The sequence below is a fragment of the Mauremys mutica genome, chromosome 2 (genome assembly GCF_020497125.1).
Source record: "Mauremys mutica isolate MM-2020 ecotype Southern chromosome 2, ASM2049712v1, whole genome shotgun sequence".
NCBI classification, from domain to species: domain Eukaryota; kingdom Metazoa; phylum Chordata; order Testudines; family Geoemydidae; genus Mauremys; species Mauremys mutica.
Window position 1 is genome coordinate 293,671,041 of NC_059073.1, and position 25,415 is coordinate 293,696,455.

Sequence of the window (25,415 nt, forward strand, 5' to 3'; positions counted from 1 at the left end):
TTTAAACCACTGAGCACGGAAAGGAAGCTAAGACCCGATGCTACAGCCATTGGACACCAATGGGCAGCTTTCCATGGGCTCAGGCTCTCTCCGGGCAGAACTTAAGTACATTTCAATACAGCTAGAGTAGGGATGGCCAGCACCTCTGGAAGGGGGAAAACATTGGTACAAGGGGGTAAAATAAATGCATTCTACCTCAAGTCCACATTGGAAGTTCATGGGAATTTTGCCAGACCACCACATTGTGGGTTGAGGCCACAGTTAATTTTGTAATAAGGCCTTTGCTTTGCTGAACTAGGGTCACACCCATGGGAACACGTCTTTCCCTGCCGCCAATGAAATGGTGGGAGGGAAGCGGGTCACTGCTGTTTCACTCCTTCCTGTGGAGTTGGGTTCGAAAACACGCTGGCTACAGTTGGCTTTTTAAAGAGTTTATTTAAACTCACTCCTTCAAGTGGGCTCAGACTCCAGCTGTGTATATTTAAACACGCCTATGTAACCTTCACGCTAGGGTCTGTACGCTCACACAGTGACATAACCTTCCTTGTCTTTGTTCCTCCCTCCTGTGACTCCTCCTGCTGTCAGATTAGCCATGTGGGGTCAGGACTCTGCAAGCACAATGTCTTGCACCTGCTCCTTTATTATTTAGTGTCATACATGGATTCAAAATGCATCAACACGTCTCCGTTGTAAGAAAGTACCAAGCACTCGAGAGGGGGCTGGGGGCAGAGGGAAGCCTGTCCATCTTCAGCCCCCCCAGCCCCGCCCTCATGACTTCGGTAGGTTTGGGAGCACCAAGAGGGTAGTTCCTGCCAAGATCCCTGTGGTTGCAAGTCCTGCTTTCCTCCCAGCATCTGCCCGCGTGGCCTGGGCTCATACGTAGGAATCGCCACCTCTTGGGCTCTCGTTATTTCTGACAGTTACGCAAAACTCAGTTTAAACAAATTATCTAGTAAATCAAACACATTTAATTTATAACCGATGAATGCAATAAAAATCACACATTATCCAATGTCACGTACAAGCCCTCCTCCATTCTGAATGGAATGAGACAGGCCAGCAGCCAGACACGGCCCTCTCACTACAGACCACATTGAAAGAGTTTCTTTGTTGTTACAGCATCGCTAGCGTTCGCTTGTATTTTTTCCACTTGCACAAACTATAGACAAGTAGCCCCTGCTCGGGATGGTCATTGAAGAACCACAACTCTACACAAGTCCTTCATTCCCCTTTCTAGAAGAGACACGTGCCGCCACAGCGGTCAGCCACGAGCCAGTAGCAGCAGGAATGCAAACACTGCCTCGAACACTGAGCAGCTCACCCATTCAAACCCCTGCACTCGCTTGATGCTGACAGCACCGTAACGAGGGAGCCCCGGATCATCTCCATGGAGGCACAGCCCAAGGCCAGACAGACAGAGCCAGGATTAGAACGCATGACTTCCAATCCAGTGCTCACCCCAAAGAACCTATTTTGAGTGGCCGGGATAGGGCTGGCTCCAGCCCCAAAGGCCATGCATGATCAGTCCTGTCCTGTCTCTAGAAGACGACATTCAAGTGGGAAATAGCTCACTTACCCTCTGTTTTTCTATAGAGAGTCTTTCCAGAACCTCACATGGGAACAGTGGTAAAACACAAGTAGCGTACAGCTCCTAGCTAGAAGAGAACGGACACGTGCAAGCCTGAAACCCCGGGGGCCATACACAAACTCTATGTATAAAACAAATCTGAGATGAGAATTCTCATAAGACACCAGCTGGAGGATGAGAGAGACCCCCGTGCTGTACATGGAGGGGGGCGGGGGGAAATCTAGCTGTCAAAAGTTTTAGTCAGTTTCCAGGTTAGCACAGTCTGCCAGAGAGGGCTCAGGTTTCTCCCCGTGTTGGCTCCCTCCCAGCCCCAAGGGTGAGCGATCTCTGGCAGTGAATGTTCCTCCAGCTCTGAGGAGGTTCAGCAGCTTTGGTTGCTGCATGAGATATACAGACATGGAGCCCAAACCTGCAAAAAAAAACTAAGGATGTGACTGGTCCCATTGAAGTCACACACTTAAAGTTAACCATGCACCTAAGTGCTCGCCAGATCAGGGCATGGTTCGTGTGTTAACTCACAGACCCGCTGTACTGTATTTCCATTGCGTGTTAGAAGTGGCAGGCCGGAACCCATTTCTGCATTAAGGAACCTAGGCTTCAGTCCTTGGAGAAGCCTCCAGGTGATCTGGCTCCGCATTATGCACCTTCTGATGGTCTTTCAGCAACTGCTTATAGTGGAAGCTTCTCCCGCATTCGCTGCACTGGTGAGGCCTCCCTCCGGTGTGGATCCGCTGGTGTTTCAGGAGATGTTCCTTCCGGATGAAGCTCTTCCCACAGTCACTGCACTGGTGGGGCCGCTCCCCCGTGTGAACGCGCAGGTGCTGGAGGAGATGGTACTTCTGGCTGTAGCTTTTGTCGCACTTGGTGCATTCGTAAGGCCTCTCCCCCGTGTGGACCCTCCGGTGGCGGGTGAGTTCCGACTGGCACTTGAAACTCTTCCCGCAGTCAATGCATTTGTAGGGCTTCTCTTTGCTGTGGTTTCTTTGGTGCTTTAAGCCGCTCTCCACGAGCCAGACGCTTTGTTCGCACATGGTGTGCTGATGGCGTCCGTCGGCATGGCTCTGCTGGTGGCTCAGGAGGTCCTGCTTCTCCGAGGCACTCTTCCCACATGGGACGCACCGCTGCGGTCCTTCGTCCAGGTGGACACGCTGGTGATTCCGCAGGCGGTATTTCTCGGCATAGCTTTTGCCGCACTTGTTGCACTGATGCGGCCGTTGCCCCGCGTGGATCAGCTGGTGCCGGAGGAGGCCTGAGTGGTAGCTATAGTTCTTGCCGCACTGAGTGCATGGGTAGGGCTTCTCACTGCCATGGCTCGTCTGGTGCCTTAAGAAGCTCACCTTGAGGCGGAAGCTCTTCCCGCACTGGGCGCAGCTGTAGGGCTTTTCGCCGGTGTGGATCCTGTAGTGGCTGGTCAGCTTGGATTTCTCACTGAAGCCTTTCCCGCACTCCGTGCATTTATAGGGCCACTCCCCCGTGTGGATCCGCTGATGTGAAACAAGCACGAACTTTTGACTGAAGCTCTTCCCGCAGGTTGCGCAGTGGAAGGGCCGCTCCCCGGTGTGCAGCCGCTGGTGGTTCTGGAGGTGCTCCTTGCGGCTGTAGCTTTTGTTGCACTGGTCGCATTTATACGGCCGCTCTCCCCTGTGGATCATCTGGTGCCGCACGAGCGCCGAGTGGCATTTGAAGCTCTTCTGGCATTCGTTACACGGATGGGGCCGCTCCTTGGTGTGGCATCTCTGGTGCTTCACAAAGCTGATCTTGAGGCTAAAGCTCTTCCCACAGTCAGCACACGTGTAGGGCCTCTCCCCCGTGTGGAGTCTCTCGTGCGACAGGAGAACGTCCTTCCGAGTGAAGTTCCTCCCACACTGGGCACATGCATAGGGGGCTATTCCTGCATCGCCCCTGGGATGGGCAGCAACACTTCTGAGTTCTCTTTCATGCTGAGTAAGTTCCCCCAGGTTGTTACCTGGGGAGCTGATTGAAGTGCCAGGACTCCCAACAGCTGCTTCCTGTTCAGCACCCTGGAAAGCTCTCTCCTCTGCTCGGCCTGGCCACGGCCCAGGTGGCTCTCGGTTGCTAGGGCCTTCTTCAGGAGGTTGCTCCTCTGTTTTGATCGTGAGCTCAACATCTGCAGGTACAAAAGAGAGAGAATCAAGACATTCGTTTCATCTGGCTCAGATGAAGGACGTCTCCAATACATAATGCAGAAAGGGTTGGCAGCAGTGTTAGTCTAGAAGGGAAAAGGTAGATGAAATGATACCTTTTATTAGAGCAAAAACCAGTGTATCACACAAAGCTTTATGGCCAAAACGTTTCCTCTCTGGGGCTTGTCATCTGGTACCTGCGCAGTCCCCACCTACAGCGTCTCTGTGACGAAGTGGGGCTGTTCTTAATGTTTCCTCTGAATACTGTGCGGGTGCCTCAGTTTCCCCTATGCATTTCTTACGTCTCCAGTGTGCAGAAATGGCTGACACTTTGTATCCTGGCAACAAATGGCCGGGGCCCTTCCCTCCTGCAAGGGAATAGCTAAAGGTGGACAAAGAGATCAAGTGACCTCCTGGCCCGGGAAAGAGACAAAGGCCAGAAAGGAGGGGCTGGAGGGGGTTTCAGTTTGGGGCTGGCTGGGGATGGAGAGTGAGGGCAGATGGGGTTGTCTGGCTTGCTGGGCCCAAGAATGGACCTGGCTGAGGGGTCCTGTTCGCTGTACCTACAAGCTCTGTTTTAGACCCTGTTCCTGTCATCAAATAAACCTCTGTTTTACTGGCTGGCTGAGAGTCACGTCTGACTGCAAAGTGGGGGGGCAGGACCCTCTGGCCCCCCCAGGACCCCGCCTGGGCGGACTCGCTGTGGGAAGCGCACAGAAGGGCAAAGGATGCTGAATGCTCCAAGGAGAGACCCAGGAGGTGAAGCCGTGTGAGCTTCTTGCCCTGGAGACAGTCTGCTCCGAGGGAGAGGAGGCTCCCCAGAGTCCTGCCTGGCCTCATATGGAGCAGTTCCAGAGCAGCTCCCGGGGACTCCGTGACAGCCTCTCCTCCCCTACCTCTTTCCTGTCTGACAGACACTCCTGCTGGTTTACTCACCTCTTCCCCCACTCCCCACATGCAACAGGATGTCAGAGCACCCAGAATGCTTTGCAGCACACACACCTTCCTGCTGGGGCACAGTGTGAGACACACAGGAAATGCAGGTCAGCACGGCAGTGGAAAGTCAGAGCTTTCAAAGTTGGGGTGAGGAATGGGATTGATCTAGAATATTCTAGTCAATTGCCAGGGGAACACACTTTCGGGTTTGGAAATCTACACAATCAATAGCTTTAATCAGCTTGAGTTTGGGATGGCTACACCACCCCGGAGTCACACAGTTCATCCCAAACAAGGGCCAGGTAAGCCTTTAGACAGGACCGCACCACCATGCATTCTGCATATGCCACATGTTACCCAAATAACTAACCAATGCTTTTTGCTAGGATTCTTTCTGTATCCCTCTGCCTTTAAAGCTAGTCTCCCTTCACTACTATGATTCTAAATCTTTCAGATGAAGACGGAATCATCAAAATTTCTAACAGGAACCTAAAATAGCTTTTCTACATTTTTTTCTATGTTTATTCTCAGGACATTTCAGGGCCAGACGCAAGTGCTGTGCATCCTGTTGGGAAGCTGGGGATTTTCCCTTTCGAGTGAAATAAGCTTCCCATTTCTAGTCCTGCAGAGTTGTAATATATTGGAAGTGAAGCCAGTCACTTCTGAATCAGTGAGTATCTAAGCCTTGGGCGGATGAGCAGGCTTTGATTTGAAGCAGCTCAGAGGTCTGGAACACTGCAAGTTTCAGGTGAGACAGATAAGAGGGCAGAGGGCAGGAGTGGTGCAAGATAAATGAAGTGTGTCACAAGGTCCTGTAATTCATCACATGCACACAGTGAATTTGTATTAGGACAAGAATGACAGAGCAGATCGCAGGACCAAAACCAGAACCACCATTTACATTGCTTCAAAGCAACGTAACATCAGACTGTTAAGAAGGTGCTCCTGTCCTAACAGGACCCATCATCACCAGATAAAGAAACAGGTCTTAAAATCTTTAAAGAAAACTTTGTTTGACAACATTTTGTCTGGCACGGAATTGCTTATCAACAGTTGTGATTGTGAAGTTTCTACTTCCATTGTTTTGCCTTTATGGTCCTCACTTCTGTATTGTTTATCTGTATGGTCTTTGTCTGGTTCTTTGATTGTTTCGGTCTGTGGCATAACTAATTTTGCAAGATTTAAATCAACTAAGGTGGTGGGGTCTGATTGGGTAAACAATTGTTTCGTAATAGGCTGTGATTGGTGAAAAATACTGCTTGGTAGGACTTTTCTTTAAAATGATTGTGAAGGTAGAGCTAAGCAGGACTCAAGTTTAACTACATAAATTGGGGTCCAAAAGGAAGTTTTTGGGAACCTAACTTCAGGACACAGCCCAGACTCAGAGCTGCCAGACCTCAACACCCTGCAGGAAGCCAGAGCCACCAGGAAAAGTGTGTCTGCCTTATTGGGAGTGGTGAGCATTGTATGCTTAGCGTGTGTATTCAGTTTGGTAACTGTTAATAAATAGAAGTTAAGGATATTACTGTGTATGGCTCTTTCACTGGTAAAAGGCCCCGCAAACCTGCAGAAGAGTACGCCCTGAGCCCTAGGAACTGGGGAAGGGTCGGTGCCTAAATGAAAATGGCTAGGCCTTGAGCCCAAGGAAGGGTAATGATGGGTGCCCTAGAGTGCGCGGGTAACAGGAGGGTAGCTAATGTGATGCCAATTTTAAAAAAAGGCTCCAGTGGCGATCCTGGCAATTACAGACTGGTAAGCCTAACTTCAGTGCCAGGCAAGCTGGTTGAAACTATAGTAAAGAACAGAATTTTCAGACACGACGATGGACACAATGTGTGGCGGAAGAGTCAACACAGCCTTTGTAAAGAGAATTCATGCCTCACCAATTTTCTAGAGTTCTTTGAGAGGGTCAAACACACACATGGACAAGATTGGATCCAGAGGATCCAGCGTACTTGAACTTTCAGGAAGTGAATAAGGAAGTGCTGTTTACCCCTTCACATAACACAAGAATTAGGTCACCTGATGAAATTAATAGGCAGCAGGTTTAAAACATACATAAGGGAGTACTTCCTCACACAACGCATGCTCAACCTGGGGAGCTTGTTTCCAGGAGATGTTGTGAAGGTAATAATTAGATAAGTTGATGAAGGATAGGTCCATCAATGGCTGTTAACCAAGATGGTCAGGGACATAACGTCATGCTCTGGGTGTTCCTAAGCCTCCAACTGTTAGATGCTGGGACTGGACGACAGGGGATCGATCACTCAAACTGCCCCGTTTTGTTCACTCCCTCTGAAGCATCTGGCAGTGGCCACACTCAGAAGACAGGATACTGGGCTAGATGGATCCAGCATGGCCATTCTTATGCACCGACAAAGGCTACTTACAAAGTTATGACAGATGTACAAAAAGATAGAAGGATAGGAGCTCGGGAAGGTTTGACTGGATTTCCAGCTCCGTCTACTGTGTCATTTCTCAGTTGTTTAAATCTATTGCTCACCCATTCTAAGATCTGCAGGGATCTCTCTCTCCTCCGAGTCCTGCTGATCCTTGATACACAGCTCCTCCTCCTGTTTAATCCAGGATGAAATCTCATGTGTAGGAACCGGAGAGTCTGTTCAGGGGAAAGAAGGAAATTGCTTTTCAAACCCTTTGCTAAGCATTCTGTGGACGTTGGGAAAACACAATCTCTAGCCAATACCATTTCTTTCCTGAATAAATGTAAACAGGGTAATAATGAGGATTCAGAGAAAACTGACAGAGGATCAGTGGGCAGAACGTCAGAAAGGGGAGCTGTTAGATTTAGAACCTATTGGGGTGGGTGAAGAAATCTGGGGTCAGAATTGTCTTGAGGATAAGGAACCCTGGGATATGAGAAATCTATAGAGCCTGCCAGGCTCTTGGAGTATTAACCATGTCCTTACCCATGCTGGGCTCCATGGGGATTTCTGTCTCCTCCGGCTCATCCCCGGTACATGGCTCCTCTTCTCCTTCAATCCAGGACAGGATGCTGGGTTTGGAAATCGCAGAGTCTGTTCATGGAGAAGAAGAATAGGGCTCTCTGGTCTTTAATTACATAAAACTTGATGTGATTTTAAACCCCCTTTTGTCACTGAAGGTGCCTGCTCCTGTGAACCAAGTTGCAAAAGTGTTAATGAAGAGCATGCAGAAAATGGAGATTGCTGGTGACAGGTAAGCTGGACTCCCGGCAGCAGATTCAGGGCTCATCAGATGGAGAGGAACAACGCATTGTGCACCGTGCATAAAAATCTGGAGGCAGATCCTCACCTGATGTAAACTGTCACAGCTCCATTCATTTCAATGCACAATTTACACCAGGGAGAATCTGACCCTTGATCAATAACTCTGAGCTAGAGCCAACCCAGCCCTTGCCACATCACAAAGCCTGTAATAAGCGAGTGAGAACTGATCCTTACCCATGGAGATCAGAGTCTCAAAGTTCCCCTTCATCACGTTCTCACAAAGCTCCTTCTGCCATTTGGCTGCACTCTCCCATCCCTGCTCAGAGAAATACAGAGACGCATCAAACGACACTGGGACTGAAATCACAAGTGCTGCATGCTTTCCCCTTTGGGATACTACATGGATAACATTAGCAATGTAGACGGAGACGGCACTGCTCGGGTGTGCGGAGAGCCGTGTAGGATACATACCCTAAGACTCTGGTGTGGGTTTCCTCATCTAAACCGTGCCTCACTGTCTACACTGCTATTTATACCCAAGCTAGGGCAGCGTGCAGTGCATGAACTCTGCACACTGCCATGAGGAGTGTGCAGTGTAGACACACCCTAGATGTCCACAAAGAAGTGATCAGGTAGTTCCCTTGTTGGTGGATACACCTAAACAGGCCAAAATTCGAATGTGCACGGAGGCAGAACTCTCTTCAGCCATAGAGGCTAAAGGCCTATTTCTCTGCTGGTGGAATTCCACTGCTTTTAATATAGTTACATAGGCAGAGAGTTTAGTCCTAAAATAACATTGAGCGAACATGAAAAGAGACAATGCAGACAGGAGAAAACCTCACCTGCAGGAGGTCAGCGCTGTGAATGAAATTTAGATACATAGGGACCCCTCCTACCTCAGGTCTTGGAACACGATCCAACAACCCAGTAATTAGAATGAGAAGAGGCAGGAGATGATGTCAGAGTCTTTTTGAGAGTTATATTAATGCTGACTGAGGGAATGGAACCAGAATTAAAGGGACAGGCAATATTATCCCCCCCAAGATTTTATTCCTGGTACAGAAGTATCTATCAATGAGATCCAAATCAGCAGCGCCTTAAAGAACCTACCAGGCACTAGACACAAACACCCCTTCGCTATCTGACAGTCAGCTTTACCTCGGCTCTTCTGCACCAGCTGGGATATCGTTACCTGGGGGACTTCTCCCTTAGTGCCTGGGGGGAGTCTCAGGATCCAGAAGTTCCTGTTCTTCAGCAGGTTCTCCATGTTCTCCAGCCTCCTCTGCAGCAGCCCGTACTCCTGGATCAGAGTTCCCAGCGCCGCCCACTTACTCTCCAGCTGGTTCCCAAACTCCACCATTGTTTTCTCACAGCCAACTAGTTTCTTCTCAGCCGTCCCCATTCTCCCGTCCAGATTCAGCAACTGTGCAGCCTGAGAATCCACCTTCCTCTCTACGGCTTGAACTTCAGCCACCACAGTCAAAGAAATCTCTGCTCTTTGCAGCTGGGTTTCTCTCAGGGAAGTTTCTTCAGGGACAGCAGGTGGCTGCAAAGACATTGGCCACCATGACTCTGTGTCCCATTCTGGAGCCTATTTGAAAGAACAGAAATGGAAAGACATCTAGCAAGGTAAACAATACGCAAACTGCCACTCAGCACTGTCTGGGGCTGGATCTTTATTCCGAAAGAGTCACTCTCCAGATATATCAAAGTCTGTTGATATTTTCATCATCAGCTGTGTTTTTAAACTCTGGCAATTTAACCTACATCAGCCTTAAATTTGACACATACAAAAACCTGAACTCCACCTGCAATACAATTTCAAACTGTTCAGATGTTTTCTGAAAAGGCCCCAAATTGGTTTCATCAGCAGGTTCACATTTTTTTTTTTTAAACTTTTTTTTTGGTCAATAACTTCATTTTACAAAACAGACTTTGTAGATAGTCAATACTCTGCCTGCATGGTAAACTTTTCCCTATTTCAAAACACTAAAGCTTTTGGTCTGAAAACCATGTCTGTTAGCTTTTACTCCTAAGCTTCTGCTTAGAGCATGATAGGAAAACATCACCAACATGGTCTTCTGCCTGAGCCCAAAATGGAAGGAGAACAAGGATGGGTTTATGGTTAAAGCCCTGGACAGGGACTCAGGAGATGTGTGACCTATTTCCATCTCTGCCACAATCTCCTTGTGTGAAACTGAACAAGTCACATTCCTCCCTAGATCAGATCCCCACTGTCAAATGGGGGATGAGAAGAGTCCCTTTCACCTGTCCTTTTTCAGCCATATCTGTTTAGACTGCAAGCTCTTTAAGGCAGGGCCCGTTTCTCATGATGTGTAGATACAGTGTCCATCACACTGTGGCCCTGATCTCAGTTGGAGACCCTAGCAGAGGTTGTAATGCGCATCTTAATGTCATATGAATGAATGGGAGAATTATTATTTACTATTATTTAACAATCACCTTAAGCTGCCAAAATCAGTATCATCAGAAAGCTCAGGGCATCTCCACTGATTAGAAGAGAGGGAGGCTTAGTATTTCATGGATGAAATGCATGTTTCTCTACCGTTTCACACCAACATGCGTTGTGCTGGCCCAGGGACTGCAGCCTCCACTCCCCCAATGCGGTTAAGAGTCTGGGCCGAACATTTGGCCCCCCAGGCTAGCCGAGTGTGCTGTGCTGCAGGGAAGAGAGGCCTTCCCAACCCTCAAGCAGCCCCTTTGTGGCAGCAGGCATTGCTCTGAAGGGAGATGCACTCGGATCTGGACTGAAGGGAATCATAGAATCTCAGGGTTGGAAGGGACCTCAGGAGGTATCTAGTCCAACCCCCTGCTCAAAGCAGGACCAACCCCAACTAAATCATCCCAGCCATGGCTTTGTCAAGCCTGACCTTAAAAACCTCTAAGGAAGGAGATTCCACCACCTCCCTAGGTAACCCATTCCAGTGCTTCACCACCCTCCTAGTGAAAAAGTTTTTCCTAATATCCCAACTTAAACCTCCCCCACTGCAATTTGAGACCATTGCTCCTTGTTCTGTCATCTTGTACCACTGAGAACAGTCTAGATCCATCCTCTTTGGAACCCCCTTTCAGGTAGTTGAAAGCAGCTATCAAATCCCCCCTCACTCTTCTCTTCTGCAGACTTATCAATCTCAGTTCCCTCAGCCTCTCCTCATAAGTCATGTGCTCCAGCCCCCTAATCATTTTTGTTGCCCTCCGCTGGACTCTCTCCAATTTTTCCACATCTTTCTTGTAGTGTGGGGCCCAAAACTGGACACAGTATCCAGATGAGGCCTCACCAGTGCTGAGTAGAGGGGAATGATCCCATCCCTCGATCTGCTGGCAATGCCCCTACTTATACAACCCAAAATGGCATTAGCCTTCTTGGCAACAAGGGCACACTGTTGACTCATATTCAGCTTTTCGTCCACCGTAACCCCTAGGTCCTTTTCTGCAGAACTGCTGCCCAGCCATTCGGTCCCTAGTCAGGGAGAATCACGATGACCTGGGACTTGAGAAAGATCAATCAGGAAGGATGATTGGGATGGGGAGGAGAAAGAAAACTACTAGAGAACCCAGTCTCTACAGCCAGAGTCCTTGTAGGAAACATTTCCTCCCTCCACCACCAGCCGTCTGCACTCAGTTCAGGAACAGAGCTGGAATTTAGATCTCGCACTCAAACAGCCAGGATGTTACACATAAAGTCTCCCCTCACCACAGACCGGGCCAGTTATAGAACCCCAGCGCCAGAACACTTTGCTAGGCCTAGAAGCTGCGGGACAGAGAACATAGAAGATGGGTCTATTGTCCTTCTTGACCCAGATGGGTCAAGTGAGACAAAAGCCAATCTCTGCCCGGGGGCGTGAGGGGGGTGTTGCGAAAGGGGTCAGAGACAAGGTCACTTTGGAACCTCCACCCTCCTCCTCCCCACTCTGCTTTTTACTCCCGGCATCAGAGCCGACCCCACAGCTGGCACTGCCCTGCTGTTGTGCCTCCTCCCCTGCTGGGACTCTAACCCCTGCGCTGGGTGGGGAAACGGCAGCGGGCACAGCAAGCCCCATGGGGCATGCACAGAGGGCAGGTGAAGTCGGCCTTGCCCCAGGCGGCAGCCTCAGCCCCTCGATTCCCAGCTAGGGTGACCAGACAGCAAAGGTGAAAAATCAGGACCGGGGTGGGGGGTAATAGGAGCCTATATAAGAAAAAGACCCCAAAATCGGGACGGTCCCTATAAAATCAGGACATCTGGTCACCCTATTCCCAGGGGACTGTAGCAGGGCGGGTGGTTCCATGGCAAAGCAGCCAGCGGCCCCAGACACCAGCCGGCTCCGACAGGGGCCGCTGTGGCCTGTCCAGGGGGCGCAGAGACCCCGGGCTCCGCCCCAGCCGGGTCCCCCGGGGCTCAGCCCCCGCCCGGCCGGGCAGCCCCGCGCCCCCCGCGGCCCGGCTCCCGGGGCCCAGGCCGGGCGGGGCCGGGCGGGGAGAAGCTCCCGGGGCCCGAGGCTCCCCCGCCCGCCGGGCCCTCACCTGGGCAGCGGCCCGCTCGGCCATGGCCCCCCCGGGGAGGCGGGCGGGGCTTCTCCAGCGGGCCCGGCCCGGCCGAGCTCCGCTCCCGCTCCGGGCTGGGCAGGGTCCCGGCGCCGCCTCGCCACGGGCCGGCCCCGCTGCCGGGCGGAGCAGAGCGAGCGCAGCCGGGGCCCGGGAGCGGCGGGGCGGGGCCGCGCACACAGCAGCAGCCCGCAGTTCCCGCAGGATTTGAACCCGGGCCCGCCCTGCGGAGCGGGCAGGTGTCCGCACGAGCTCTTGTAGGCAGGGAGCAGCGCCCGGCCGGGCTCTCGGGGGGGGGGGGCTCTCCCTAGGGAACGGGCGTCACCCTGTGGGGCGGGCGATTAACCCAGCCCTGGAGGTTCCCCCCCGGCCTTCCAGACCCACCTCGTTTTGCATCTGTCCCGTTCCACACCCACGATTCCCGCTCCTGGGGGGCCAGGCCCACCCCGCTCCTGCCTGGGGCAGCCTCTGCTCCCATGCAAGGTCCCTCCCGCTGCAGGGAACATGGGCCTGGCCTCATGCTTAGCTGCCGCAGAAATTAAACGGGGGGAGGCATCTCCTGCACCCAGCTCGCAGCTGACAGACGCCTCCCCGCGCCCCCCATTACTGCCGCTAAGGCATAAAAATAAAACAGCAATTCCCCCTCCCTGCAGCATTGCTGTTGGGACCTGCAGGGGTTGAAGCCCTGACTCCACCATACTGTGGAACTGTTTCCTACAAGTGAAGCTCCACAAGGCCCCTGTGTGGAGACAGGCATGAGGCACGGGGTGGGCATGAGGAGTATGTGGGTGAGCTCTTAACTCTGTGCACACCTGTCACACCCCCACACCAGCCACACCCTGTTTGGACTGGCCAGCTCAGTGCAGAGCCAGCTTACAGCCCTGTTCCTCCCATACAACCATAGCCAGCATTTGGGCCCTCACGCCTGGTTCCATAATTCCTTTGGGCTGTACAGTCCAGGAGAAAAAACCCTAGACGTACTTTGTGAATACATTAATTTTGTCCCTTTAATTTCCCCCGCTGCTCTAATCATCTCTGGCAGCAGCCCCCACTGCCAGTGGCAGCACATGGTTTGCAGGTGAACCTGATGCAGTCATACAGTTAAAGGATAGAAGGGACTAGCAGTTCTAGTCTGACCCTGTATATTACAGGCCACCCGCATACAGGTGAAGAGCCCCAATTCCTCTTGATACAGGGCACCGGGAATGTAAAGCACTAACGAAGGGGAATTATAGCACCACCCTCTGTTATGGAGCTTTCAGACTCTCTTGTAACTGATCTACATGCTCTTTAAAAAGTGTGTTTCTGTTCTGAAAAGCACCTCTCACATTGGCATGGTGGGGACTTGTTTACTGTCATTCCATTATTTCTTTGTAGCATGAGCACATTTAATAAATAACACTTGTTTTTCCTAGCCCTGCAATCTCAGACTGGGTTCCTCTGAATCAGGCCAGGGTCTGTTTTATACATCCCCAAATTAAGCCCTCAACAGCCATAATACCTCATTGCTTTCAATGGGTTTACAGAGGTGTAACTGCTTAGGGTGTAGTAAACAATTCTGTCAACGAGCACATGAAGGAATAGACTCCAGCTCATTCTCTCAACTCTGTTAGCTCAGCAGACTTAAATGGGGTGAGCAGAAGAAAAACTTATTTTTGTTAATGAAGTCAGGAGCTAGGGCCCTCAATACACATAGGAGCAGCTCTTTTGAGTAAGACGACGCTATTTTCAATTTCACTTTTCAGGTTAGAATTACACCTTGCACTGACTGTTCTTGCTGAACCAGTTTAACCACACAGCCTGAGAAATGGTACAAGAAGTTGTGTTCAAAAATCATTTCTAGTTCCCTTAAAAGGCCTCTTTCCACCCTGGCGAGCTAAAGTGCATTTACACTTTTTCAACTAGAACTATGTTTTAAACTGTGCCAAAGTGGTTTAAACATTGTTTAAAACTACAGGCCTTATGCAAGGTTGAAACGTTATTTAGTTGTACAGCAGTAGCACCTAGGAGTTGCAGGCACAGAGCAGGACTCCATTGTACTAGATGGGGTACAAACAGAGTCAAAGGAGTGCCTGCCCCAAAGAGCTTCCACTGTAAGTCAGCACGTTTTTCCTCTTCCATTTTGCAGCTTGCCATTTACTGACCCAGTAAACTCCGTTGACTAGCTGCAGCGCACACAAGGTGGGAAGAAGGAGAGGTGACAACAAGAAAGAGGCTGCTAGGAAGAGGATTTTAGCTGCAGGAGAGTCCATCCATCTTGGGACAACGCTCATGCTGCAGCTGACCTCCTGTGTTACATCAGAGTGACAAACCCTCTGCTACAACATGTTAAAACATAGCAGACAGGATACATCAGGTAGTACCATTTATTGGTCCATAAAAGTTAACACACAAGCTTTCATGCCAAAGATGTTAAAACTATTCAAGTGCTGGCAGTTTATACAAAAGCAGAGACTTTACATAAAAGGTTGTATGGATGTGTTCACAGTGATTTCAGTTAACACAATGGCATTGACTATATCTCAAAGGATGGTTACACCCCAGGCTGCTGAGAGGTTTCTCTGCATCCTCTATTTTCTAGAGCAGACTGAGAATAGCAGTAAACAGGAATGGATGTACTGTACTTGATCACGTGAGTTGAGGTTAGAAAAGGGGGAACACTGTTGCCATAGTGACTACTGGTGGAACATAGCGCCTGTAACTACAGCGTTCTTCCTTTTCACTCAAACTACCAACAACAGGCCAAATGCTGAGAGGACTGGCCAGTGCTCAGCTCTGAAGCCTCCAGTCAATATTCTCCTGCAGCCAGCATATACTATAATCTTTACAAAGATGTTTTTGACCTGAATACACTGCAGTAGCTTCATGTTAAGTCCACAGGGGCATGCACTGCTCTGATGCTAACAGTATTAGCAGCCAGCTGCAATTCATGTAAATGAAAAAAAAAAAAAAGATACTGAGTTTTCAGTGTCTCCCCCTCACAAAATTTTGTTCTGATTCAGAGATTGAAGACCTGGCTCCTAAGCATGGTGGAAGATACTTATCTTACTTTTGCAGAGATTTTTTTTTCCGCCCAGGAGTTTGGCTCTTTACAGGATAACTAGGAAGCCTAAAAACAGCAGCAAAGCAAAAATCAGAACACCTCCCTCCCCAAACAAGCCCCAACTACTATACTAAATGTCGCAACTGCAGGGCCTTTTTGGTCCTTGTGCTGAGTTTTCTATATTTTAGCACTGACAGCCTGCCACAAAGCCCACTGAAGCCAATGGAAAAAAACTCAGTGGCTTCAAGGGAAATTAGATCAAGGCCTTGGTGCATATACAGTCAAATTTAGGCCCCAATCCTGCAACTTCCTGCATGTGGGCAGTTGTGTCCACACGGAGAGGCTCTGTCTTCAGCAGGGCTTGATGCAGGTGAGCAGTCTGCTCAGTCTCAAGAAGTGAAGTGATCAGAGCCTTAACTTGGCGCTAACACTTTGCACACGTGACTAAGCCATGTAATAAAGAGCTATACAGAAGCATAGACCCACATTATCCTCTGTCCATCAATGTTTAAACTGTGGAGAACAAAGTGCCGCAGAAGAATTACATTCTCTACCAGCCAAAGAAAAATGTTCTTCCTGGAATCTGTGTACAAACAGTGCCATTTACAGGCTGTAGGGCCACTAATATTCCAGTATGGAGAGGTGTTCGTTAATGGAGTGATCACAATACTACAACATTATTTCAGTGGCATAGCTGGGGGAGAAAAATAAATCTTTAAAACAAAAAGTTCTCTGATAATTTTTTATGTAGTTTTCCCGTTTCCCATATGTACAGAAATCCCACTTTTGTTTCCAGTCATTAGACTTTTAAATACTAAGGAATTGCAAAAATCTTGTCTTTTTTGAGAGAAAGAAAACCCAACTCTTAATAAATTCATGAAGCAATAAATGCTTGGTTTATAAACAGTGGTCTTACACTTAATATCGGCAGTGTTATGCATGCAAACAACACTTGACTATCTTATAAAAACTACATTAACTCTGCTGCATATTTTTTTGAAACCAGTGAATTCTCAGAAGTGACCACTCAAGTTTTCCAAGACCTGGTTCATGCTGATGAGGCTCTTTTGGAAAGTGTTTAATTTGTAAAACGCTGCAGGATCCTAACGGTTTTGGTTTTTAAAAACAAGTGGATGATTATTATTATTTTTTAAAAAGTTCTCACCTGGGTCACGTCTAACCTCTTGTTCCTGTTTTCCCTAAAATAAAGTCCAAGAACTAAAGAAAAGCATTGACTGCTCAAATTAAAGACTGAAGAAATGTTTATACAGTGTGTATGTTTGTGTGTATAACAGATTGACATACACAGCAAGGTAAGCTTTAACCGGGAAGATCTTCAAACAGGAGTTAGACCAACACTAAGGTAAAAATAATCTCAATAATGAGTTTGACAGACATAGAGCCAAGGTTCATGCCTTCCCTTCCCCTTTGTAGAGTTCACATGAGCACACTGAGCATCCTTTCTTCTCAAGGGCTCATGGATTTAGAAGCTCATGAGTGTGCTCCTCTAAGAGAGGGAAGTTTGAACGTCTCCTTTTCCTTACCTTTATAATGCGATAACATCCTCTTCCAATTTGCTGGAGCTGATGTACTTTTATTACACAACTGACTACTTACAATCATGCTACCATGTATTTTCTATTTTAACATCAAGGAGCCCAGTTTCTATTTCCTGCAAAAGGCCCTGAGAAATTTCCGGCTGCCCCTGCTCTGCACTATGAATTCTCAGGTGATCTTTGAGCGACTGTTTATACCTAAAGCTCTTGCCACACTCAGCGCACTGGTAGGGCCGCTCCCCAGTGTGGATCCGCTGATGTTTCAGAAGATGATGCTTCCGAATGAAGCTTTTCCCGCACACCGTACATTGGTAGGGTCTCTCTCCCGTGTGCAGTCGCTGGTGGTTCAGAAGATGCTCCTTCCGCATGAAGCCTTTCCCACAGTCTGTGCATTTATAGGGTCGCTCCCCCGTGTGAATCATCTGGTGCCTGATGAGTCCTGAGTGACAATTGAAGTTTAAGCCGCATTCAGTGCATTCATAAGGCCTTTCCTTGGCGTGGTTTCTCTGGTGAATTATAAGGCTTATCTTCAGACTGAAGCTCTTCCCGCACTCGGCACAGGTGTGTGGCCTCTCGCCTGTATGGATTCGGTAGTGGTTTGTTAATTTGGATTGCTCGGTGAAGCCCTTCCCGCACTCTGTGCACATGTAGGGCCGCTCTCCCGTGTGGACTCTGTAGTGGTAGGTGAGCCTGGACTGGTGGATGAAGCTCTTCCCGCACTGGGAACATACATAAAGCCTCTCACCTGTGTGGAGCCGGAAGTGGTTGTTCAGGTTGGATTGCTGGGCAAACTTTTTCCCGCACTCAGAGCAGGAATAGGGTTTCTCGGCTGTGTGGGTTCTCTGATGTGATATGAAGATGTCTTTCCGGCTGAAGCACCTCCCACACTCACTGCACAAGTATGGTCTTTCTCCCAGTTGGCTTCCCTGTTGGGCGGCGACGTTTGGAAACTGACCAAACTCTGTTTCACCTTGAGTGGATTCCCCCAGATTGTTTGCTGTAGGGGTTGTGTTTGAGATGAGCTGCATGTTTGAGCTGGGCTGATTTTCACAGCTGGCTACCTGGAAAATGCACGCTTCTGATCTTCCTGATAAGGTCACAGGCGGTTCCTGGGTCACAGGACCTCTCTCCTCAGGACGCTCTTCATGTTTGATCAAGATCCTATCATCTGCTGGGGGGGGGGGGGGGAGGAGAAGGAGAGGAGAGAGAGAGAATCCTTACATTACTTACGCATCAATTTGGAATAAAGAAACTCCTCAAAATTGGAGGTTTCTAATTCACAATGGAATCCCATGAAGTCGGATTTCTCTTCTGCACATGCTACAAATATGCTAGGAATGATCTGTTGAGTCAGTGCCAGGTAAGAAAGACTTTACTCTCAGTCTGTAGGTACTAGGACAGGGAAGGGCAAACTACAGCCTGTCAGGGCTTTCAATCCGGCCCGCGGGATTGCCAGCCCCATGGTGCAGCAGGGCTACGGCAGGCTCCCTGCCTGCCCTGGCCCCACGCCGCTCCCAGAAGCAGCCGGCACCACGTCCCTGTGGTCCCTGGAGGGGGGTGGGGGCGGTGTTAGAGGGCTCCATGCACTGCCCTTGCCTGCAGGCACCGCCCCCTGCAGCCCCCATTGGGCAAGAACGGGGAACTACAGCCAATGGGAGCTTCGGGGGTGGTACTCACAGACAGGGCAGCACGTGGCAGAGCCATCAACCCTCACCCCAACCCCAGGAACCACTGCTGGACATGCTGGCCACCTCTGGGAGCAGTGCAGGATGCCTGCCTTAGCCCCGCTGCACACCACTGCCACCCCAGGGCTGCTCAAGGTGAGCAGCGCCGGGCCGGAGCCCGCACCCCTCCTGCACCCCAACCCCCTGCCCTTAAACCCGTCTTGAGCCCCCTGCCACACACCTCCTGCACCCCAACCCCCTGCACTGATCCCCTCCACAGTCCACCCCCCCTCCTACACCCAAGCCCCCTCCCACACTCCGCACCCCAATCCCCTGCCCTGATCCCCCTCCCACACCCTGCACGCCCTCCTGCACCCCAACCCCCTGCCCTGATCCCCGTCACCCCCTGCTCTGAGCCCTCTCCCACACTCTGTACCCCCTCCTGCACACCGCACCCCCTCCCATACCCCAACCCCCTGCCCCAGCCCTACATTCATGGCCCTGCATACAATTTCCCCACCCAGATGTAGCCCTTGGGCCAAAAAGTTTGCCCAGCCCTGATCTAGGAAGTTACCCATATCCGGCTATTTCCAGAGAGTTCTCCATTGGGCTCACTCCTCACCCCAAACTGGCCTCTAGACTGACTAGTCCAAAATGGAGCTCTAAGAATCATTCTTGTCATGTCCCATCATTTCCCACCAAGATTCCAACGCAGCTGGCCCTAAACCTTACCTACTGCATGGTCATACAACAGGTGCGGGACAGAAGCTGAGTGAAAATCTTCCACTTTCTTCCTAGTGCATTACACCAAGAAGAAATTTTGAGCTGAGTTCTTTTGTTATGAGTTTCACTTCTAAGAAAAGTCTAACTCCAAAGCTTTGGAACTAAGGAGCTGGAATACATGAATCTAGATCTGCATTCAGTCACACCAAGATAAAAGGGGACAGTCACTCTGATTTCCTAGTGCTTTTCAAAATACAAGATCATTCCCTATGATGTTTCCAAAGAGAAATTGTAGACTTCTACCCAGAAATCAGAGTCACAGAAAAGCCTTGTGCTGTATGGAACCAGCTTTCTACGTACACGTGATTAGTGTTTTAAGCCCCAATCTTGCAAGATGTTCTGCACAGATGGAGAACTGTGCAGAGTTCAGGGGAGGATCAGGGCTTATCTGTTTACAGAAAGTTTTATATATAGGAATAAAAACCTCTTATGGAGCGGAGTGAAGCTTTCACTGTTATGGAGAGAGGAAATACAACATTTCCAACTGTATAAGAATGAACAGGCTTACAAGGGATTTACAAGTGCTGTCAAAAATCGTTTAAGTATTAATATTCATTTTATCTGGCCAAGTGGTATAAGATGGTATTTACTGTGTGGAGCATGGATGAATACTAAATGGGCAACTACTGGTTCTTTTAGCAATAAAACACCTTTAAAATTTAAATAAAATAAAAACTGAATGTTACAGGCCCCTCAATCCCGACACTGGAGGAAATCAGTCATATTGCAGTCTGCCTCCTTCTGGTTCTCTACACCAGACTCTGCCTTTTGGGCCATTCTCGCTAACAAAGAAACTGAAGACCAAGTCCAGTTCTGTGGAGATCAGTCACAAGAGATGGGCCCTCTTTCCAGGAGGAGAGGAAAAATGATTAATATCCCCACTCTCTCTATGCTTGGGCAACTAGGGTTCCTAGCCCACACAGCTACTGAAAACTTTCCCCTCAAGTGGATTCTCCATCTGCACCTCACAGGAAGTCTAACAGCTGCCTCTTTACCTCTGACTCATTAGCAAAGCCCTGCCTCTGCCTTTCCATCGGAGCTGCATCCCTGGTGAATGTTCTCCCTCCAGGATGGCACTCTAAACCCCAAACGCACAGAGAGATGGCACTGCCTGGGCCTCCCAACAAATCCAGAGGACTAGTCGCCTCAGGACAGTAACTCTCAGGCAATTTACTCGCTGTTCCTCCCTTATTTCACTCCTGTACTCACTGGTGCTGGTACTTCTATGTGTTTCTTGTTCCTTAGCATTCTCTTGAGCCCGTGTGCTCTGCTCCTCTTCTTGTTTAATCCATGACATAATGTCCGTGGTAGAAATGGGAGATTCTGTTCAGAAACAAGAGGGTGACATCACAGCTTATCTATAATCCACTGAACATGTTATTCAGTATTTGAGAGCTGATCTGAAACCAACACAATGGATCAAGTATCCGGTTGGAGCAAACTGGCACGACTCCACTGACTTCAATGGAGAGTTGCATTAGCATATACCACTGGTGAATTTGACTGTTTCTTTGCTGGAAGAGATGCACATTCTGAGGAGGTGCACACGTTAAAATGGAAATTAAAAAATATGAGGTGAATAAGTCAGATGATCCGAATTCTCTGAAGAGCCAGAACAAGGAGAGACTGGTGCAAGCAGGATAATCAGAACCTGCTCACAGAAATTTAAGCTGTGACTACATGAGCAGGATTCTCGACATTAACTGCATTCAGTGTTGCAAGTAGATTTTTTGTATTACCTGTGCTGGGACCGGTAGAGACAGAAGTACCTGGGGCAGGTGGAAAGTCATGAATGACATCTGCAAAGAAGATAAGAAAACTGTAAATTAAAAAAATTACCAAGCTCATGAGGTTTTTCCTCATATATTTCTATTCTTTGGTGGAATTCCCTGCTTTTAACTGCACTCACTTTTCCATTTCAGTCTGTTACTCACCTGTGGTAGACTCTGTAGGGATCTCTCGCACTTCCAAGTCCTGCATCTCCCCAGCACAGAACTCCTCCCCTTGTTCAAGCCGCGATAAAATATCAGGCTTGGAAATGGCATGATCTGTTCAGGGGAAAGAGGTATTGAGGATATGGTAAGTACTGATTTTAGTTTTAAAGGGGTTCTCCTGGTTTTAAGCCAACCTCCTTGCCTCTCTGGAAGAGACAGGTAATCTGCACAGATGTAAGCAACGGTGAACAAAGATCATGCAGAAGAACAAATGTCTGCTGGAAAATGGGAGCTCCTTGCAGGATGGGGGGGTTCCCTCACACAGACCCAAAATGCAGACTTCTGGGCTTTCCTGGGTGCTGGAGAATAAAGGCAACCTGTGGGACAGGGGTAGGCAACCTTTCAGAAGTGGTGTGCCAAGTTCACGGTAATTTAAAGTTTCGCATGCCGGTAATACATTTTAACGTTTTGAGACGCTCTCTCTCTATAAATCTATATTATATAAATAAACTATTACTGTATTTTAAATAAATAAGGTTTTAAAAATATTTAAGAAAATTCATTTAAAATAAAATTGAAAGGCAGATCTCATCAGTGTAGTGTGATCCTCGCCCTCCCTTCTCCTTGCTGATTTTTCCAGTGTGGGCGACAGCAGGGGGTGACTGAAGAGCGCTGGGTTGAGGCCAGGAGCAGAGCCCTGGGCTGGCTGCAGGTACCCCAGGCTGGCAGTGGGCCGAGCGGGGCCGGCGGCCAGAACCCCAGATCAGCAGCGGGAGGAGCCGCTCAGCCCACTTCGCTCAGTCCGCTGCTGGTCTGAGGTTCCAGCAGGGGTGAAAGTAACTTACATTTCTTACAGGTGCGGTCACATTGCAACCCCCCTCGGGGGGAGGAGCTCAGGGTCTGGGAATGTGAGGGTGCAGGGGAGAGCAGTCAGGGCAGAGGGTTGGGATGCGGGGATGTGGATGATGCAGGAGTTAGGACTGGGAGCATAGGGGGTGCAGGAGTCAGGGTTGGGTGGCATGAAGGGCTCAGGGGGTTGGGGGGTGTGTAGGGGGGAAGTCCTGGGGGGGCGGGGCTTGGGGTTGGCCTGGGACAGTCCCGGTTGCAGACAGGTCCCTGCCTCACGCTGTTCCTGTTCCTGCCAAGGGAGCTGTGGGCCAGCTGTGTGGGGGCACTGCATCTGCAGGCAAATGGGGAGCAGCGGCAGAAGACCCCCTGGCCTGCCGCTCCCTTCCCCTGAGGGACCGTGCACGCCGCAGGGCCGGCACATGCCTGTAGTGCCTTGGTATCCAGCCACAGTGGCAAGAGAGGGGCAGCAGGACAGGCTGGGACGCAGACACCTCAACCGCGCCTCCCGCCGGCCCCTTTCACTTGCCTGACTGCCTGCTGCTTAGTCCGGCGCACAGGGCCGCCAGCGCCAGCCTGCAGGAGCGTTCTGGCAGCCAGCAGGACCCCAGCTGAGAGCGCACCACGCGCCGTGCCTCCAGCCGCAGCGGAGCGCCCCAGCATCGGCCGGCTCCGAGCGTGCGTGCTCCACCTTCCTTTCTCTTCTAGGTTCTGACTGCTGGCCCTTTGCCAGCCGGGGTCCTGGCGGCCAGGACCCGGGGCTGGCAAGAGGCCGGCAGCCAGAATCCCAGAGCAGCGGTGGGCCGAGCGGGGCCCGCGGCCGGAAGCCCTGAGCCGCTCAGCCCGCGGCCGGTCTGGAGTTCTGGCCACCAGCTCCTGCCAGCCAGGGTTCCAGCCGCTGGCCCCGCTCGGCCCGCTGCCAGCCCAGGGTTCTGTCCATCCAGGCCAGCAGCGGGCTGAGTGGAACCGGCGGCCTGGATCCTGGGCTGAGCAGGGCTGGGGCCCCACTCAACCCGCTGCCAGTCTGGGGTTCCGGCTGCTGGCTCCTGCCAGCTGGGGTCTCAGCCACCGGCTCTGCTCAGCCCTCTACCGGCCTGGGGTTCCCTTCACCCAGGCCGGCAGCAGGCTGAGCGGGGCCGGCAGCCGGGACCTCGGTGTGCCATTAAAAATCGGCTCGCGTGCCACCACTGGCGCACATGCCGTAGTTGCCGACCCCTGCTACAGGATATCAAGGAAGTGGCAGGTCTCTAAATGTGTTGGGCACTTCTCCAAAGCTCATCATCATCTCTTGAGAGAGAAAGCTGCTGCCATTCGTGAGCAGCTGTCGATCTGCACAGCAAGATACGCAGACATGTCCAGAATCCCGCGAGGCCGGCAGTATCAAAGATATCTGAGAGATCTAAAAGAATCAGTCTAGATACTTGGATCTTCATTCCCTGCCAGGAAGAGATCACTGACTAGGGAGCCAGTCTAAAACAAAGTTGCCTGTGCTCAGACTTCCTTGGCTCCTCCAGATACTGCCCGAGTTGCCTTGCTATAATCCTCATCATAGAAAGGGGGATTCAAGACAGGTCAATAATCAGAAAGACAGTCTGTACCAAGGGACGGTTTCCAGAGAAAGGACCTAGTAATCACTTCCTCACAACTTGCTGGCACTCTCAGGTTTGCATAAATTAACAGCACCTCAATCCTCACCAATATCAGGTGGCTCAGGGTTCTGTGTGAACCTTTTGTAAAGTCCTAATTTTTAAAATGTGTGTTTCTAGTATAACATGGGCAGAAGCCTTGAGACAGCCATTAATGCAGAAGATCTTGCAACACCTTCACACAACAAATAGGTCAGGTTTCTGGACATGGCCTGAGCTTACACAAACACAATTAACTCAGTACCAGAAAACTCAGGAGGTGGAGGGATCAGGAACCCCGTTTACATTTTGAAATCTCTCTAAATTGGGAAGATTTGTGGGGCTGGTCTATCACACAGGGTCTGAGATAGGTGCTGATCCACCAGAAATTAGAGGAAGTTGAGAACAGCCATGAAATAGAAGAAATTCATCAAGTCAGATTGCAAAGCCCCCAATAAGTGTAAACTGCTCTTTACCTAGTGAGATCAAAGACTCATAGTTGCCCTTCATCACATTCTTGTAAAGCTCTTTCTGCCACTCTTCCAAATTCTCCCACTTCTCCCGGGGAATTTGGATTGAGACATCATCAAACGCCACTGGGACCTGAAATCACAAGTGTCACACACTCAGCACCTTCTGCTGCTATCACCTCCTGACACCATCTATCCTTTCACCTTGTATAACAGGAAAATGGGTTGGAAATTGCAGAAATTTAGCTTTGGGATGACTGCCCAATGGTCAGTATGTAAGCAGGTGGGTCTCCATCCCCTGTCCAGGCAACAGGTGTCCACACCAGAATAACCACCATGAAAACTGGCACCAAATGATGCTCTGCGTTGAGACTGGAATGGGCTTGGAGGGTGAACTACTTGCTCACCCTTAGAGGTGGTCTCTCCAGATCAGATCAGTATGAGCGACAATGGCACTGTGAGTTGGGAGGCAGAGGGAGTGGATTAGTCACGTTTATATGGAAAACATTTTAAATATTCCCACAGAAACTTTAACGTTGATTTGCCATATTAAAAAAATTAGACAAAGCATTTTAGAAGTCAGCAGCGTGTAGTTATAGCCTTTGATTTCAAGAGGATTTGTATAGATTAAGTGACAGTTTAAGGCAGAGGTGGGCAAACACATTTGGCCCATGGGACCATCCTGTCAGCCCCTGAGCTCCCAACTGGGCAGTGCGGCGGTGTGGCTGGCTCTGGCATGGTAAGGGGGCGGGGGGGGCCTCAGGCGGAAGTCTGGGGACAGGGGGCAGTTGGACAGGGCGGAAGTTCGGGAGGGGGCACAGTCAGGGGACAGGAGGGGGGTTGGATAGGAGTCCCAGGGGACCTGTCAGGGGATGGGGGTGGGGATAGGGGTCGGGGAAATCAGGGAGCGGGGGGTGTTGGATGGGGGTGGGCGGTTAGGGGCGGGGGTCCCGGGGTGGTGGTGGTCAAGGGACAAGGAGCAGGGGGGGCTGGATGGGTCGGGAAGTGGGAGGGGTCAGAGGCCAGGCTGTTTCGGGAGTCACAGCCTTCCCTACCCGGCCCTCCATACAGTTTT

General features: G+C 50.2%; 1 protein-coding gene across 4 annotated transcripts in view; it reads right to left on the reverse strand.

Annotated features, from left to right (window-relative positions):
- Positions 1 to 418: 418 nt before the first annotated feature.
- The window catches only part of LOC123363131 (zinc finger protein 436-like), a 30,280-nt gene continuing 5,283 nt past the window's right edge, over positions 419 to 25,415 (reverse strand). For 2 of the 4 annotated variants that reach the window (XM_045003972.1, XM_045003970.1), the window contains exons 3-12: positions 24,347 to 24,473; positions 21,400 to 21,513; positions 21,205 to 21,264; positions 20,675 to 20,788; positions 18,080 to 18,189; positions 9,067 to 9,465; positions 8,109 to 8,190; positions 7,596 to 7,703; positions 7,172 to 7,285; positions 419 to 3,716 (exon numbers count right to left, since the gene is read on the reverse strand). In XM_045003972.1, the coding sequence (XP_044859907.1) occupies positions 2,179 to 3,716; positions 7,172 to 7,285; positions 7,596 to 7,703; positions 8,109 to 8,190; positions 9,067 to 9,465; positions 18,080 to 18,189; positions 20,675 to 20,788; positions 21,205 to 21,264; positions 21,400 to 21,513; positions 24,347 to 24,473 (2,766 nt within the window). In that variant the 3' untranslated portion in view covers positions 419 to 2,178. The remainder of the gene's footprint in view (positions 3,717 to 7,171; positions 7,286 to 7,595; positions 7,704 to 8,108; positions 8,191 to 9,066; positions 9,466 to 18,079; positions 18,190 to 20,674; positions 20,789 to 21,204; positions 21,265 to 21,399; positions 21,514 to 24,346; positions 24,474 to 25,415) is intronic. The other 2 variants (XM_045003971.1, XM_045003973.1) reach the window with 2 other exon arrangements.